Raw genomic sequence first — 15,000 nt, forward strand, 5'->3', positions numbered from 1 at the left:
GCATAGCTACACTCGAATAGTACTGCAGTACTATGGTGACTGTAAGTACTGCATACTAGTCACCAGTAAAGTACAGCAGTACTTATGGAGCTGTAGTACTGCAGTACTACAGCTAAAAGGTACTGCAGTACTTTGAGTGCTGTAGTACTGCAGTACTTACATCACTCATAATACTGCAGTACTTTAACTACATCAAGCTCATAATTTATCACTACTTTCATTGAATTTGGTTATAATTTGTACTTTTATGAGAGATTATGAGATTATGTGCTGCCATTCAAATATTTGAAATTGTTTCAAATCTGTATATCCTGACCAAACTTTGCTACATAAACCAGTTAGTGATAATCTATCAACCATTTTTTTCCTCTGATCTTAAATTTAGTCAAAATAATTCATAATTTCTGCTCTTTTAACTCAAAAAGGAGAAATAATTAGATTTAAATGAGGGCGTATTATTGACCATAATTTACAAAAATAAGTATAAATAGTAATAGTAACCAAAAAATAAAAACTGTAGCTGTTTTTATATATTAATAAAGTCCAGAGGTGTAAAGAAAGCCCTATTCCTCCAGGACAGCAGAGGGCAGCGTCACTGCAGCATCTACGTCATATCCGGAAACACTTCCGGGTTCTGCTCATCAAAATGGAAACGGCTGCTACAAAATAGCTTTAAAACCTCATATTTATCAAGTTATACATTTTTAAAGTATTATATTTGACTATTTAAGGACTTTATAGTAATATTTAGCTGCTACTGTGAGAGCTGAAGTCACCGAAGAAACGAGTTTATCTGCTGAAAGAAGGAAATATCTCCGCTGTTTGTTTATTTTAATGTTAGTCACCTCGCTGTTTAATGTTAAATTAATCTAAAATCAGACTTTATTCTGAGGTTTTATACAGTTATTGTTTTATTTTGTTGGAGCAGACGGCAGCAACATGCATCGCAGAGGAGTTGGTGCAGGAGCCATTGCTAAAAAGAAGCTGGCAGAGGTTAGACATGTTTGTTTTTACACTTATTTACATCATTTAAGGTGATTTAGAGGAATAATGAGTAATGTAGGATACTTTATGGTGTTTGCACTTTAGACATTTATTAGAATAAGAAGCCAAAACATCACATTTAATCAGCTATGGAAGACCATTTATACAATGTGATGGAAAAACGTATACAAGTCATAAATCACCTTAATTCACACAATAAAAGATGCTCTAGTCACTCAAGTGCAAAGTGCATGCCCACATTTAGTTATTTGAGTAGTTAAAATGATGCTACAGATAGTACAGTATGCTATAACCCATGCATAACCATTGGTACTGCAAATGCAATGTACTTAAATGCACATTTCACCAATTTAACAGCATATATGACTCTCCTACAGTATATTAGTGAATTAGAGAGAAATGAGTAAAAGTGTTTTTATTGTTTTTACATGTGATGTTTGCTTTTCCTTTTAGGCCAAATATAAAGAAAGAGGGAATGTTCTTGCAGAGGATCAAATAGTTCAGGTAATGTGTTTGTTTTTATGTTTTTTTGATCAAACTAAATGATGAAAAACAAGATATATTTCACTATTTTCTGTCAAAACTCAAGCTAAACTTATTATATTTCTGCTTTTCTGACAGATGTCCAAACAGCTGGAGACCTTTAAGTCTCACCTGGAGGAGTTCGCCAGCAAACACAAACAGGAAATACGCAAAAATCCACAGTTCAGGGTTCAGTTTCAGGAGATGTGTGCCACCATCGGAGTCGACCCCCTCGCCTGTGAGAAGGATTAGGGAATATAGAGTATAGTATATAATCTGTGGTGTTTTGAAGCTGATAATAACTTTTTAATTTGTTTCATTTTTAATTTTACAGCTGGTAAAGGTTTCTGGTCTGAGATGCTCGGAGTCGGTGACTTCTACTACGAGCTCGGTGTGCAGATTATTGAAGTGTGCCTCGCTCTCAAACACAGAAATGGAGGTTTGTAAAATATGAAAACTGAGTGACCTTTTTTGGAAATATGTTCTGCATGTGAACACAGAATCATGCAATCAGTTAAGTCATGAAAATGAGCACGATTAAGATACTTTAATGACCCATAATATCCCTAAAATAAGACTGACAAGGGACTTTTGTTGCATTTCATACCCATTTCTCTCTCTCCTCTTGTTTCCTGTCGGCCTCTCTGCCACCAGTTTTCTTATTAGTGAATTCATTCAACTTTAAAGTCGTCCATGTCTGCATCTTAAAACCGAGTCGTTTCCTCTCCTGCACTTAGCAGTGTGACCGACTTTTAAACTTAAATATTAATTGATTGATATTTTCTTTTTCCAGGTCTCATTACTTTGGATGAACTCCATCAGAGAGTCCTGAAAGGAAGAGGGAAGTACGCTCAGGATGTGAGCCAGTAAGTATCTCTCAATTAATAATCATGTATTAAAGAAACAGCTAAACTTAAATCTATCGTGGAGATGCTAACACACAACTCTATCTCATCGCATTAGGACCATTATAACTCTTTTTATTACTCTCAACTAATCTTCACACTGCTGCTGCTTTGTTCTTAACTGATTGTCACATGTTACACTTATTTTATCCTCACTGCACTGACTTCCTGTTTATATTAGAGTTCATTTTAATATCTTTGTGCTCGCTTTATAGAGCCTTAAATGCCTCCACAGTATATTACAGACCTTTTGCAACCTCATCAATAAGCTTTGAGGTCTTTGGATCATTTAAAAAGCTCCTAAAATAAACCCTCAGACATTTAGGTAGCATGTTGTATTTCATGTTTTAACTTTAATCATTCATCTCTGTTCTGCCACTATATTTTATCTGATGCTTTTGTTTGTATTTTGCTTGTTTGCTAGAGAAAATTTAAAGTTTTCTCTTTCAGGATTGACGCAACATGCATTTACAGTGTTTATAGTCTCTTTACATACAGTATTTAAACATTATTGTACTGCTGTCCCTGTGTGTTATGTGCTTCGTGTACGTTATCACAGTTTAACAGTCAGCCAAACTCAGGTATCACACTTGAGCCAGGATCAGAGAGTCTTGCTCCCTTTATTTCCTTATTTTTAGTTGAAATACCACGAGTGAAACTGCAAATAAAAGACAATACAAAACCTTAGCGACACGCTGTAAAGAAAACTAATAAACAGTAATAATATTTAAAGAATAGCTAAAAAACGACACGGCACAAATGAGCCGTTTATCTTAACAGTACGCTGATACACATTGTTGCTAAGCAACGCTCACTTTACATCCGCTCTCAAATTACTTGTAACACTTTTTGTATGACTTCTCAGTCAATAAACATCACACATTACAATACTAACCTTATCATTACATATTATATTATATATTACATCAAATATCAGATGAACAAACTTACAGCCATTGCTTTCGTGAGTTTGAGAAAAGACGATTCAGAGTGAGCAGCCGTCTTTCTTACTGCTGGTTGCTACGTTACTGCAAGTATAAACCGTTATGTAGCCTTCAAAATAAAATTCCAGATCGCTGTACAACTACAACTGAGCGTGTGTGAGTGTGAGTGTGAGTGTGAGTGTGAGTGTGAGTGTGAGTGTGAGTGTGTGTGTGTGTGAGTGTGTGTGTGTGTGAGTGTGTGTGTGAGTGTGAGTGTGAGTGTGAGTGTGAGTGTGAGTGTGTGTGTGTGTGTGTGTGTGTGTGTGTGTGTTTCTTATGCAGAATTTCTTACCATAAGTTTAATCTAATACATTCATTAAATCATTTCAAGTACCCTAAATCATAAAAATGATTCTGAGAGCAGAACAATTATATGTGAGTCATTTCCTCCCCATGTGTCAGATCTACGTTAACAGTGTCTGTGTTCCTCAGAGACGACTTGATGAGAGCCATAAAGAAGCTGAAGGTCATGGGGAGCGGTTTTGGGATGATTCCCGTCGGCGGGTCTTACCTGGTGCAGTCGGTCCCAGCTGAGCTCAACATGGATCACACTGTCGTCCTGCAGCTGGCTGAGGTGAGGTGTACAATTATTTAAGTTTCAAAATTTGTATTAAAAATCACCTGGATGTGGAGGAGTGGCAGCATTTATTATGATTATCAAATGAAGTACACTATATCAGTATCACTTTATTTATTTTTTTATTAACCTTTTATTAATGTATTTATTAACTTTAAGAGTATTGATATTGACTGTTTTTTTACATGATACCCAGTCCTAACTCTGATTTATTGTTATAAATTTTGGTTATGTGGATCTCATCATTATAATCAACTTAATTAACCCACAAAATATCATAAATAAGTGTTAATTGTAAGTAACAGAGGATTCCTCTCATGTCAAATCAGTCTGTATAAATATGAAGAAGCCTGTCTTATTTTTGACTTTATTTGGCGCATAATAATAATAATTGTGTGTGTGTGTGTGTGTGTGTGTGTGTGTGTGTGTGTGTGTGTGTGTGTGTGTGTGTGTGTGTGTGTGTGTGTGTGTGTGTGTGTGTGTGTGTGTGTGTGTGTGTGTGTGTGTGTGTGTGTTTGCAGAATAAGGGCTACGTCACCGTCAGTGAGATCAAGGAGAGTCTTAAATGGGAGAAGGAGCGAGCGTCTCACGTCCTGGTAAAGTTCATTCATAGTAAAACATTTTGTCACAGTAGGAGAAACACGGCTGAGCTCCAGTTAGTAGATTTAGCTGCATCGTCTCTTTGTTCTGCTGCTGACTCACGGTCACACTGCCATGACTCACCGGACTGAGAAGAGCTGAGCTTTGTTATTGTGTGTTTTGTAACAGCTGTTTTTTTTTACTACCATGACGAACCAAAATGTCTGCAGTGGAGAGAGAGAGGAGAGCAGTGGTGGAAGAAATACTCAGATTACTACAGTGATGTTAAACTACATTACAGTAAAAGTACTGCAGTATTATAGTGATGTAGTATGCAGTATTAGAGGTGGAGCTAGTTTACACTACTTTATATACAGTTAGCTAGTTTATACTACTTTATATACAGTTAGCTAGTTTACACTACTTTATATACAGTTAGCTAGTTTAGTCCAGTGGTTCCCAACCTAGGGGTGGGGCCCCTCCAAAAGGTCAGCAGATAAATGTGAGGGCTGCTGAGATGATTAATGGGAGAGGAAAGAAGAAAAAACAAAGTTCTGATACACAAATGTGTTTTCAGTTTTTGGACTTTTTCTCTAATCTTTGATTTTTGCTGAAATATTGGATCATTTGAACATTTATTGAAATGAAAGCATGTGAGAAGTTTAGAGGGAGAAATCACTATTTGGTGGAGCTGTTAACAACTCATAGACATCTGAAATGTGAGCCGACTACACACTGAACAATGTGTTGTATTATAAAAGCTTGTTATATTATCCATTGTGTAACATCTGCATCTGAAAAGTAACTAAAGCTGTTTAATAAATGTAGTGGAGTAGCATCACATGGAAATACTACAGTAAAGTACAAGTAGGTCAAAACTACTAATTACACTACTTGAGTAAATGGGCTTTTAGGTACTTTCCACGTCTGCATGACAGTTCAAATCTTTGTGCTCTCTTTTAAAGTTCACGACCTTTGACCTGGATTCTCATATTTCCCCAGGATCACTTGCTGAAGGAGGGTTTGGCTTGGTTGGACTCTCAGGCTGCAGGCGAGGCTCAGTACTGGCTGCCAGCGCTGTTCTCCGAGCTCACCTCCCGCGACGTCACACCGGAGGAAGCCAGTCAGATGTCGCCTTGAAGCTTTTAAAGAAACGACGACTCGAGCTTCGGCTTTAAATAAGAGAGACATGATGGTAAACACAAAAACAAAATGTGCCTGGTGCAGCTTGTGCCCTGGAGGAGGAGGAGGAGGAGGGGGGGGGGGGAAAGAGGCTCATGTGATGCATTTGGCTGGTTTCACTAGGACACTGGAAGGTAGCGTGAAGTTTCCCCTTCTCTGAGATCATTTTCTTGGACATGTGGAGGGAAAGTTTCCTCATTGGGGGGGGGGGGAACTTTCCCTCCACATGCAACGACTGCACTTATTGTATTACAGAGTCACTGCGGCTCATGCAACTTGGTGCAAGGTGGTTATTTTTTGGGGTGTACAGATGATGTAATTATTAAAATGTTTCTGTATAAAAAAGAAAAAAGAGTCTCAATCAGATTTATTTGACCTCATTTTTTTATTGTCATTATTATTATTACATCAGTTGGAGCAAAAATAAATTGAACTTTTACATAAACTCCACTTGTTATATCGCTAAACCTCATATCAACATCTTATCCCGTCACATATACATTGTGTTTTCTTTAAAAATCAACAAAAAAAAAGTAAAATTAAACATTTAAAATCAGTTTTATCTGATTAAATAATAGACAGAAAGTGGCAAAGCTATGCAGGTATATGAGTAATTGTAATTAATCGAGCCGTGCTGCACTTTAAAAAGGACCGTTCCGCTATTTCTGCTTGTTTAACGAGATCATTTACATCTTTACTGCTGAGTTTTGTTTGTTCCAAAGCACACTCAAGTTTTTCTGCTCTTCAGATAAATAATTAAATTTCAGCTTTCAGAGATTTTAAACCTTATTAATTTAAAGTCAAACGGTGAGTATCATCATTCCTGTTCCTGTTGTGTCCATAACTTCCTCTTTAGCCATGATAGGAAGCATTGATTATCTCTTCATTTATATTATATTCCTAATTTAAATCTGATTTTTTGGCCATTTCTTGATTATGTTATTTAGAGAAAAAGTTAATTTGCTTGTGTTTAGACAGGATTTAATATTTAAGAAACTTTTATTTATTTTATTTAGTGGGTAAAAAAAGGGGTTTTGTGTTTCTTTAAGTACTGTACTGTAAGGCATAGGGGGAAAAAACATCCTTTTATTTTGAAATCTGTACCAAAAATCAGAAAATAACACACATATAGGGACGTCAGGATTTATAAACTGGTATTGATGATAACCGTGATGTTTTAAAAATTAAATATTGATATCCTAATAATACATAACACATATAATTATATTGTGTAATTAACTGGGTTCCTCTTAAATAGTTTGTTTCTTTCTGTTCTCCATTTTCCATTTTATCTCACACACACACACACACACACACACACACACACACACACACACACAGAGTTCAGCTGGTTTCATTTCCACTATCCATGAACTGGAGGTTAATTATTCACTTTTGTACAGTTACTGACTCTCTCTCTCTGACTCTCTACACTCATACTTTAACTTAAAATAAAATTAAAGATGAATTTGACTGATAACATTATTTTTTCTCCCCAAATTTTATGTCAGTATCTCGATAATGAGTCGTTATAATGACCTCATTTGGCATTGATTAATTATGAAATGAAACTCTTGATATCGTGACTTCCCTTATACCCCAAAAATATATATAAAACAGACAATACTCGGCCAAGTTGTGCAGTAATTCAGTGCAGAGCTTTCAACACAGTTTGCACTTTGAGATTGATTTACTGTGCAGTGACGATAAGATAACGTTTGACTGAAAAAGAGAAACGTGGACGTGAAGTTCCACCGTGACGGATTACGCAACTGGAGCAGAAGCAGCTGCAGCGGCATGATGGAAAACAATCATCAGCTCAACCCGAAAAACTTGAGTGTGATTTATAGAAAACAATCAGCATTAACCCTCCTGTTGTCCTCGAGTCAAGGAAGGGAGGGAGGAAGGAGGGAAGGAAAGGAGGGAGGAGGGAAGGATGGAAGGAAAGGAGGGAGGGAGGGAGGAAGGAAGGAAAGGAGGTTGGAAGGAAGGAAGGAATGAGGGAGGAGGGAGGGAGAAAGGAAAAGAGGAAGGAAGGAAGGAAAGAAGGACAGTAATGGGGAGGAAGGGAGGAGGGGAGAAAGGAAGGAGGGAGGAAGGAAGGAGGAAGGAAGGAGGGAGGAAGAAGGAAGGAGGGAGGAAGGAAAGGAAGGAGGGAGGAAGGAAGGAAGGAAAGGAGGGAGGGAGGAAGGAAGGAAGGAAAGAAGGAAGGGAGGAAGGAAAAGAGGAAGGAAGGAAGGAAAAGAGGAAGGGAGGAAGGAAGGAACAGTCAAAACAGACGGGGTCAATTTGACCCGGGAGGACGACAGGAAGGTTAATCTTTTTTTTTTTTTTTTTTTTTTTTTAAATATCACCACCTAACATGTAAGACTTCTTGTATCTTCTTCTTCTCTTTCTTTTTATAGCCTGTGAATCAGCTAATTATCTAATCCTGTCCTGTGTGGGGTTTTTTATTGGCTCGCTCACAGCTCGTGACTGTAGACGTGATCTTCGAACACCGACTGCTCCATGTTGTCACAGATCATGGTGCAGAAGGGACACACTCGGTGACTCTGCTCGTGCTGCTCCAGCTCCTGCTGCGTGATGCCCGGGAATCTCTCCTGGCAGTGGCGGCAAACCAACGCCTGCTGCAAACAGAAATAAGAGAGGAGAGGAGAGGAGAGGAGAGGAGAGGAGAGGGGGACAGGATTAGGTTGAAAGTATGCGATAAAAATAAACTCTGAAAAGTGCTGCATCACACTTTGAGGCTCTGAGAGAATATCAAACACGTGAAGATGGGGGGGGGGTTTCCTTTTCATTAAGTGTACCGGTATGTCCCACATCTAAATTAGTTTAAATACTCGCTCATTGAGGCTGCCTGGTGTCAAAGAAGGCAGCTTAAATAGTCTTAAAACAAACACAAGATCGATAAAATACAATTTAATTTAAACAAACAACAGTTAAAGTCCGTGTAAAATAAGAATAAATGTGTGCTCTGAGTTTGACATACCACAGAAAAGTGTGTTAACCACCCTGCCAAATTTGAATGATTAAAGAAATCGCCAAATATATGAAATTAGGCTTCAAAGTTGTGTAAAACTCAGCTGAAACCTGTCAATCAAAGTCACCACCTCTACCCGAAACATGGATGCTAGGTCTGAGAGCTTTAACCACTCAGCTGTTATCCCGACTGCTAACTCGGCAGCTAACTCTGCAGCTAACTCAGAGGTTAGCTCAGCTGCTAGCTCGGCAGCTAACTCGGCGGTTAGCTCGGCGGCTAACTCAGCTGCTAACTCGGTGGCTAACTCGGCTGCTAACCAAACCTGCTAACTCAGCGGTTAGCTCAGCTGCTAACTCGGCAGCTAACTCAGCGGTTAGCGCAGCTGCTAGCTCGGCGGCCAACTCAGCGGTTAGCTCAGCTGCTAGCTCGGCAGCTAACTCAGCGGTTAGCTCGGCGGCTAACTCGGCTGCTAACTCAGCGGTTAGCTCAGCTGCTAACTCGGCTGCTAACTCGGTGGCTAGCTCGGCGGCTAACTCAGAGGCTGACTCAGCTAACTGGCTAACTGTAGTTGTAGTGTGTGCTGCTGAGTGTATTTATACCTCTACAACAGCTAATCACCACTAAATCCTGAACACAGAAATCTTGAAACACAGTTTGTGAAGCCTAGCTCCACAGTTCAAATCTAAATGGTTGAAATGCATTTTACAACTTTTTAAGAAATACATTTATGACTTATTTAATGTGTTTAGAAGAAAATGTCTTAATTCACTTTACATGGTCATTAAGGTTTTTTTTTTAAACATACCTCTTCCTCTGGTTCTTCACTCCCTGCAAAGAAAAAAGACACAAAACAATTAAAATAGTCATAATTTACTCATTTTTGGCAACCAGTATTTTTGCTGTTTTATGGCATCACAGGTGATTTTCACTGCTAACTTTTTCAATGTATTAATTAAATTGAACTTAAATTAGATCATCATGTGATTGTGCATATATTACATAAATCATGATGCATTTTAATATCTTACATACTGTTTATATTCTGACCTGGCTTAAGAATAATTAGTGTAATGATTTTTTTCTTTTGGCTTGATATTCATTCATTTATGGCTAAAAACACATGCACAATACATCACACTATATTATGATGATATTCATGGTATTGATTAGTAAAAACAGCGGAGTTACCCATGTGACCTGCTAATTGGTCATATTTTAACCCTCTACCCAATCAATTTGAAGTCATATGATAATATTTGACAAACTTGCTGATAAAAATAAATTTAAAAAAGCTTGTACTGTAAATGGACTCTGATTGGAGATGACTTTTTATCAGACGTCTATTTCCAAGTATAAGATTTAACTCACAACATTTGAGAAACAATGAGGCAGATTTTTCTGATTTTAATGAATCTTAGAAGTTAAATAGTAGACAGATAAATGTTTCTATTCACACATTTAAAAACCAGTGTGTCCATTAAACAGTGACCTGCTAATTGATTTGCGAGAGAGACATTAAAAGGGAGATCTACCCACCAAAATAAAAGTCTAGACTTGATTGATATGTGTTACTCTGGTTAACTAGAGCATGAAGTTCCTGTTTCTTTGTTATTTATTTTTTACACATATCTCTTTAAGATAATCTCAAAACTGGAAAAACAAGTGGAGAAAGAAACACGTACGCTTCTTTAAGGTATGTGGAAAATGTTTCTTCTAGAGTCTGGTCTTTAAAATGACTCCCACCTTTTTGCATGAGTGCATTAAAGTACTCACCAATGGTCTCATACAGGTTTTCGGACTGCTCGGATCCGTCTTGGATGGACGAAGCAGCTGGTTGAACGTCATCCGGCTGCACGTACGCTGGCGGATCAACTGACGAGGAGCTGGGATCCGCTTGGTAGTCGGCATAAACTCTACGAAGCTCGTCCATGTCGCCTTTGAGATTCTGATAAGATTATAAATAAAGAGAGAAGGAGGTAAGGAAGGAAAGGAGGGGGGGAGGAAAGAAAGAGAGAAGGAGGTAAGGAAGGAAAGGAGGGAGGGAGGAAGGAAAGGAGGGAGGAAAGAAAGAAGGAGGTGAGGAAGGAAAGAAAGAGGTAAGGAAGGAAAGGAGGGAGGAAAGAAAGAGGTAAGGAAGGAAAGGAGGGAGGAAAGAAGGAAGGAGGGAAGAAAAAAGAAAGGGAGGTAAGGAAGGAAAGGAGGGAGGAAAGAAGGAAGGAGGGAGGAAAGAAAGAAGGAGGTGAGGAAGGAAAGGAGGGAGGAAAGAAAGAGGTAAGGAAGGAAAGGAGGGAGGAAAGAAAGAGAAGGAGGTAAGGAAGGAAAGGAGGGAGGAAAAAAGAGAAGGAGGTAAGGAAGGAAAGGAGGGAGGGAGGAAAGAAAGAGAGAAGGAGGTAAGGAAGGAAAGCAGAGAAGGAGGGAGGAAAGAAGGAAGGAGGGAGGAAAGGAAGGAAAGGAGGGAGGAAAGAAAGAGAGAAGGAAGGAGGAAGGAAAGGAGGGAGGAAAGAAGGAAGGAGGGAAAGATTATAAATACAATATATAAATAAGACTGAAGGCTGAAATCATGAGAGCGACTATTTGAGACTAAGGAAGTGTTTCAGTTTACCTCGTTTTCTTTTACGAGGTCCTCGATCTCCTTTTTGACCAGCAGTATGTTGTGTTCCTTCTCCTCGATGATTCCTTCTTTATCTGCAATCATCTCGTGAGCCTCCAGGAGTTTCATCTTTAAATGAATAAATATATAAATATGAAAGGGAATTAAACTGCAACACACACCTTAAATCCTTAAAAAAAAGTCTAAAAAATGGCTTAAAACGTCTGGATTTATAGGAGTTAAAGCAGAGGTGTCAAACTCATTTTCATTCAAGAGCCACATACAGATTCATCTCATGTGGGCCGGATCATTAAAAAGATGGAAGGAGGGAAGGAAGGAAAGACAGATGGAAGGAAAGAAGGAAGGAAGAAAGGGAGGAAGGACAGATGGAAGGAAGGACAGAAGGAAGAAAGGGAGGAAGGACAGATGAAAGGAAGTAAGAAAGGGAGGAAGGACAGATGACTGGAAGGACAGAAGGAAGAAAGGGAGGAAGGATAGATGAAAGGAAGGAAGAAAGGGAGGAAGGACAGATGAAAGGAAGGAAGAACGGGAGGAAGGACATAAGGAAGAATGGGAGGAAGGACAGATGAAAGGAAGGAAGAAAGGGAGGAAGGACAGAAGGAAGAAAGGGAGGATGGACAGAAGGAAGGGAGGGAAGAAGGACAGAAGGAAGAAAGGGAGGAAGGACAGATGAAAGGAAGGAAGAAAGGGAGGAAGGACAGATGACTGGAAGGAAGAAAGGGAGGAAGGACAGATGGAAGGAAGGGAGGAAGGACAGATGAAAGGAAGGAAGAAAGGGAGGAAGGACAGATGGAAGGAAGGGAGGAAGGACAGATGGGAGGGAGGAAGGACAGATGACTGGAAGGACAGAAGGAAGAAAGGGAGGAAGGACAGATGAAAGGAAGGAAGAAGGAAGAAAGGACAGATGGAAGGAAAGAAGGAAGGAAGAAAGGGAGGAAGGACATATGGAAGGAAGGACAGAAGGAAGAAAGGGAGGAAGGACAGATGAAAGGAAGGAAGAAAGGGAGGAAGGACAGATGGAAGGAAGGACAGAAGGAAGAAAGGGAGGAAGGACAGATGGTAGGAAAGAAGGAAGGATGAAAGGGAGGAAGGACAGAAGGAAGTGAGGGAGGAAGGAACAAAGCTGCAAAAATGTAAGAAATAAAAGCATTTTATTACCATTTTTGTAAAATATGGGTCACATTAGGAAAAGTCCACCTTAAATAAATGTGTATAAGGTGTTTTCACAGCTCTTAATAGGTCAAATATGCTCCTGAACGGTATGTAAGGGTTAAAAATGTGACTTCTGTGCCCCAAAAACTATCTATAAACCTAGATTTTAAAGCTCACCTCCTGTTTGCTGCTTCTCCGCTGCATCTGATCAAGTGTTTCAGCGACACTGTCCAGCTGACCCCTGACCTGCATCAGCTCGCCCTCCAGGAAGTCGGCTCGTCTCTTGGAGTTTTTGGACTCTTCTTTCTCCGCCGACAGCTTGGTCTGAAGCTCCTGAAGCTGTTTGCGTAGAGCCTGAAGGAAGAAGGAGGAGGACAGTGATGGAGGATTATTAGAGAGTAAAGAGAAAAGTTTAGGTTTTAAAATGAGAATATCAGGTTCCTCTCCTGTGGAGCCATCTTCCAGATTGGGTCCGGGGGGCAGACACCCTCCCTACATTTAAGAGTAGGCTTAAAACTTTCCTTTTTGATAAAGCTTATAGTTAGCGGCTCTTAGAGGTCTTAGCTTATGCTGCTATAGGCTTAGACTTCCGGGGGACTCCCATGATGCACTGAGCTTCTCTCTCCTCTCTCCTCCTCCCTCTCTCTCTCTCTGTCTCTCTCTCTATCCATCCATCTATATCCATTAACACTCATGTACTATTAGTATTAGAGTAGGCTTAAAACTTTTCTTTTTGATAAAGCTTATAGTTAGGGGCTCTTAGAGGTCTTAGCTTATGCTGCTATAGGCTTAGACTTCCGGGGGACTCCCATGATGCACTGAGCTTCTCTCTCCTCTCTCCTCCTCCCTCTCTCTCTCTCTGTCTCTCTCTCTATCCATCCATCTATATCCATTAACACTCATGTACTATTAGTATTAGAGTAGGCTTAAAACTTTTCTTTTTGATAAAGCTTATAGTTAGGGGCTCTTAGAGGTCTTAGCTTATGCTGCTATAGGCTTAGACTGCCGGGGGACTCCCATGATGCACTGAGCTCCTCTCTCCTCCTCCCTCTCTCTCTCTCTCTCTCTCTCTCTCTCTCTCCTCCTCCCTCTCTCTCTCTCTCTATCCATCCATCTATATCCATTAACATTCATGTTTTATTAATGAATTCAATAAGCTAAACTTCTTCCCCGGAGTTGTCTGTGCTTTCTGGTCTCACAGGTAATCTGGGCCTGCAGACGTCCGGATGACAGAAGGAAGGAAGGAAGGAAGGAAGCAAGGGAGGAAGGAAGGAAGGAAGACAGAAAGGAGGGAAGGAAGGGAGGAAGGAAGGGAGAGAGGGAGGAAGAAAGAAGCAAAGAAGGGAAGGTAGGAAGGATGGAAGCAAGGGAGGAACGAAGGAAGGGAGGAAGAAAGAAACAAAGGAGGGAAAGAAAGAAAGAAAGAAAGAAAGAGGAAAGAAGGAAGGGTAATCTGGGCCTGTAGACTTCCGGACCTACGAGCTTCATTGTGCTTTTCTCCTCTATCCTTCCTTTCTCTCCTCTATCCTTCCTTTCTCTCCTCTATCCTTCCTCTTTCTCCTCTCTCCTTCCTTTCTCTCCTCTATCCTTCCTTTCTCTCCTCTATCCTTCCTCTCACTCCTTCCTCTATCCTTCCTTTCTCTCCTCTATCCTTCCTCTTTCTCCTCTCTCCTTCCTCTCTCTCCTCTATCCTTCCTCTCTCTCCTCTATCCTTCCTCTCTCTCTCTCCTTTATCCTTCCTCTCTCTCTCTCTCTCTCCTTTATCCTTCCTTTCTCTCCTCTATCCTTCCTCTCTCTCTCTCCTCTATCCTTCCTTTCTCTCCTCTATCCTTCCTCTCTCTCTCTCCTCTATCCTTCCTTTCTCTCCTCTATCCTTCCTCTCTCTCCTCTCCTTCCTCTCTCTCTCTCTCCTCTCCTTCCTCTCTCTCTCTCTCCTCTCCTTCCTCTCTCTCTCTCTCCTCTCTCTCCTCTATCCTTCCTTTCTCTCCTCTCCTTCCTCTCTCTCTCTCCTTCCTCTCTCTCCTCTATCCTTCCTTTCTCTCCTCTCTACCCCAACCGGTCAAGGCAGATGTTCTCCCACTCTGAGTCTGGTTCTGAGGGTTCTTCCTGTTAAAAGGGAGTTTTTTCTCTCCACTGTGTCTCATGTGGGAATGTTGGGTCTCTTTAAAGTTAAAACCTGAAGAGTTCGGTTTAGAACCTGCTCTATGTGTAAAGAGCCTTGAGATAACTCTGTTGTGATTTGGCGCTATACAAATAAAGATTGATTTCTCCGAACCTTTAGATCCTCATCAGGTGAGCTCTGCTGCTGCTGCTGCTGCGTCTCCTGCTGGGAAAGCCTCAGATTCAACTCCTTGTTCTCCTTCTTCACTTCGTCCATGTTGTGCGTGACGCTCTGCAGCTGGTGGAGCTCCGCGGCGAGCCTCTCCTTCTCTTTCTCACTGCTCTGGAGATCCACCTGGAGAAAAGGTAACAAGGACTTAAACCTGTCTCCTGGTTATGATGCA

General features: G+C 40.3%; 2 protein-coding genes across 4 annotated transcripts in view; one reads left to right on the top strand and one right to left on the bottom strand.

Annotated features, from left to right (window-relative positions):
• The first annotated feature begins 625 nt into the window (after window positions 1-625).
• On the top strand, window positions 626-5,712 carry LOC128381458 (vacuolar-sorting protein SNF8). Of its 2 annotated transcripts, XM_053341476.1 has the most exons (9): window positions 626-836; window positions 929-993; window positions 1,459-1,509; window positions 1,627-1,765; window positions 1,862-1,966; window positions 2,321-2,393; window positions 3,848-3,989; window positions 4,514-4,588; window positions 5,574-5,712. In XM_053341476.1, exons 2-9 carry the CDS (start codon window positions 940-942, stop codon window positions 5,709-5,711), a joined length of 777 nt encoding a protein of 258 aa, XP_053197451.1. In that variant the 5' UTR covers window positions 626-836; window positions 929-939; the 3' UTR covers window position 5,712. The 2 variants fall into 2 exon arrangements, with proteins under 2 accessions (XP_053197451.1, XP_053197452.1); XM_053341477.1 differs by lacking the exon at window positions 929-993.
• Window positions 5,713-7,983: 2,271 nt separating this feature from the next.
• The window catches only part of LOC128381437 (calcium-binding and coiled-coil domain-containing protein 2-like), a 20,029-nt gene continuing 13,012 nt past the window's right edge, over window positions 7,984-15,000 (bottom strand). The window contains exons 10-15 of one of the 2 annotated variants that reach the window (XM_053341453.1): window positions 14,772-14,951; window positions 12,674-12,850; window positions 11,336-11,452; window positions 10,507-10,678; window positions 9,539-9,561; window positions 7,984-8,377 (exon numbers count right to left, since the gene is read on the bottom strand). In XM_053341453.1, coding sequence (XP_053197428.1) covers window positions 8,216-8,377; window positions 9,539-9,561; window positions 10,507-10,678; window positions 11,336-11,452; window positions 12,674-12,850; window positions 14,772-14,951 — 831 coding nt within the window. In that variant the 3' untranslated portion in view covers window positions 7,984-8,215. Of the gene's footprint in view, window positions 8,381-9,538; window positions 9,562-10,506; window positions 10,679-11,335; window positions 11,453-12,673; window positions 12,851-14,771; window positions 14,952-15,000 lie in introns of both variants that reach the window. The other variant, XM_053341452.1, reaches the window with a different exon arrangement.

The sequence above is a fragment of the Scomber japonicus genome, chromosome 20 (assembly GCF_027409825.1).
Source record: "Scomber japonicus isolate fScoJap1 chromosome 20, fScoJap1.pri, whole genome shotgun sequence".
In the NCBI taxonomy this organism is placed as follows: domain Eukaryota; kingdom Metazoa; phylum Chordata; class Actinopteri; order Scombriformes; family Scombridae; genus Scomber; species Scomber japonicus.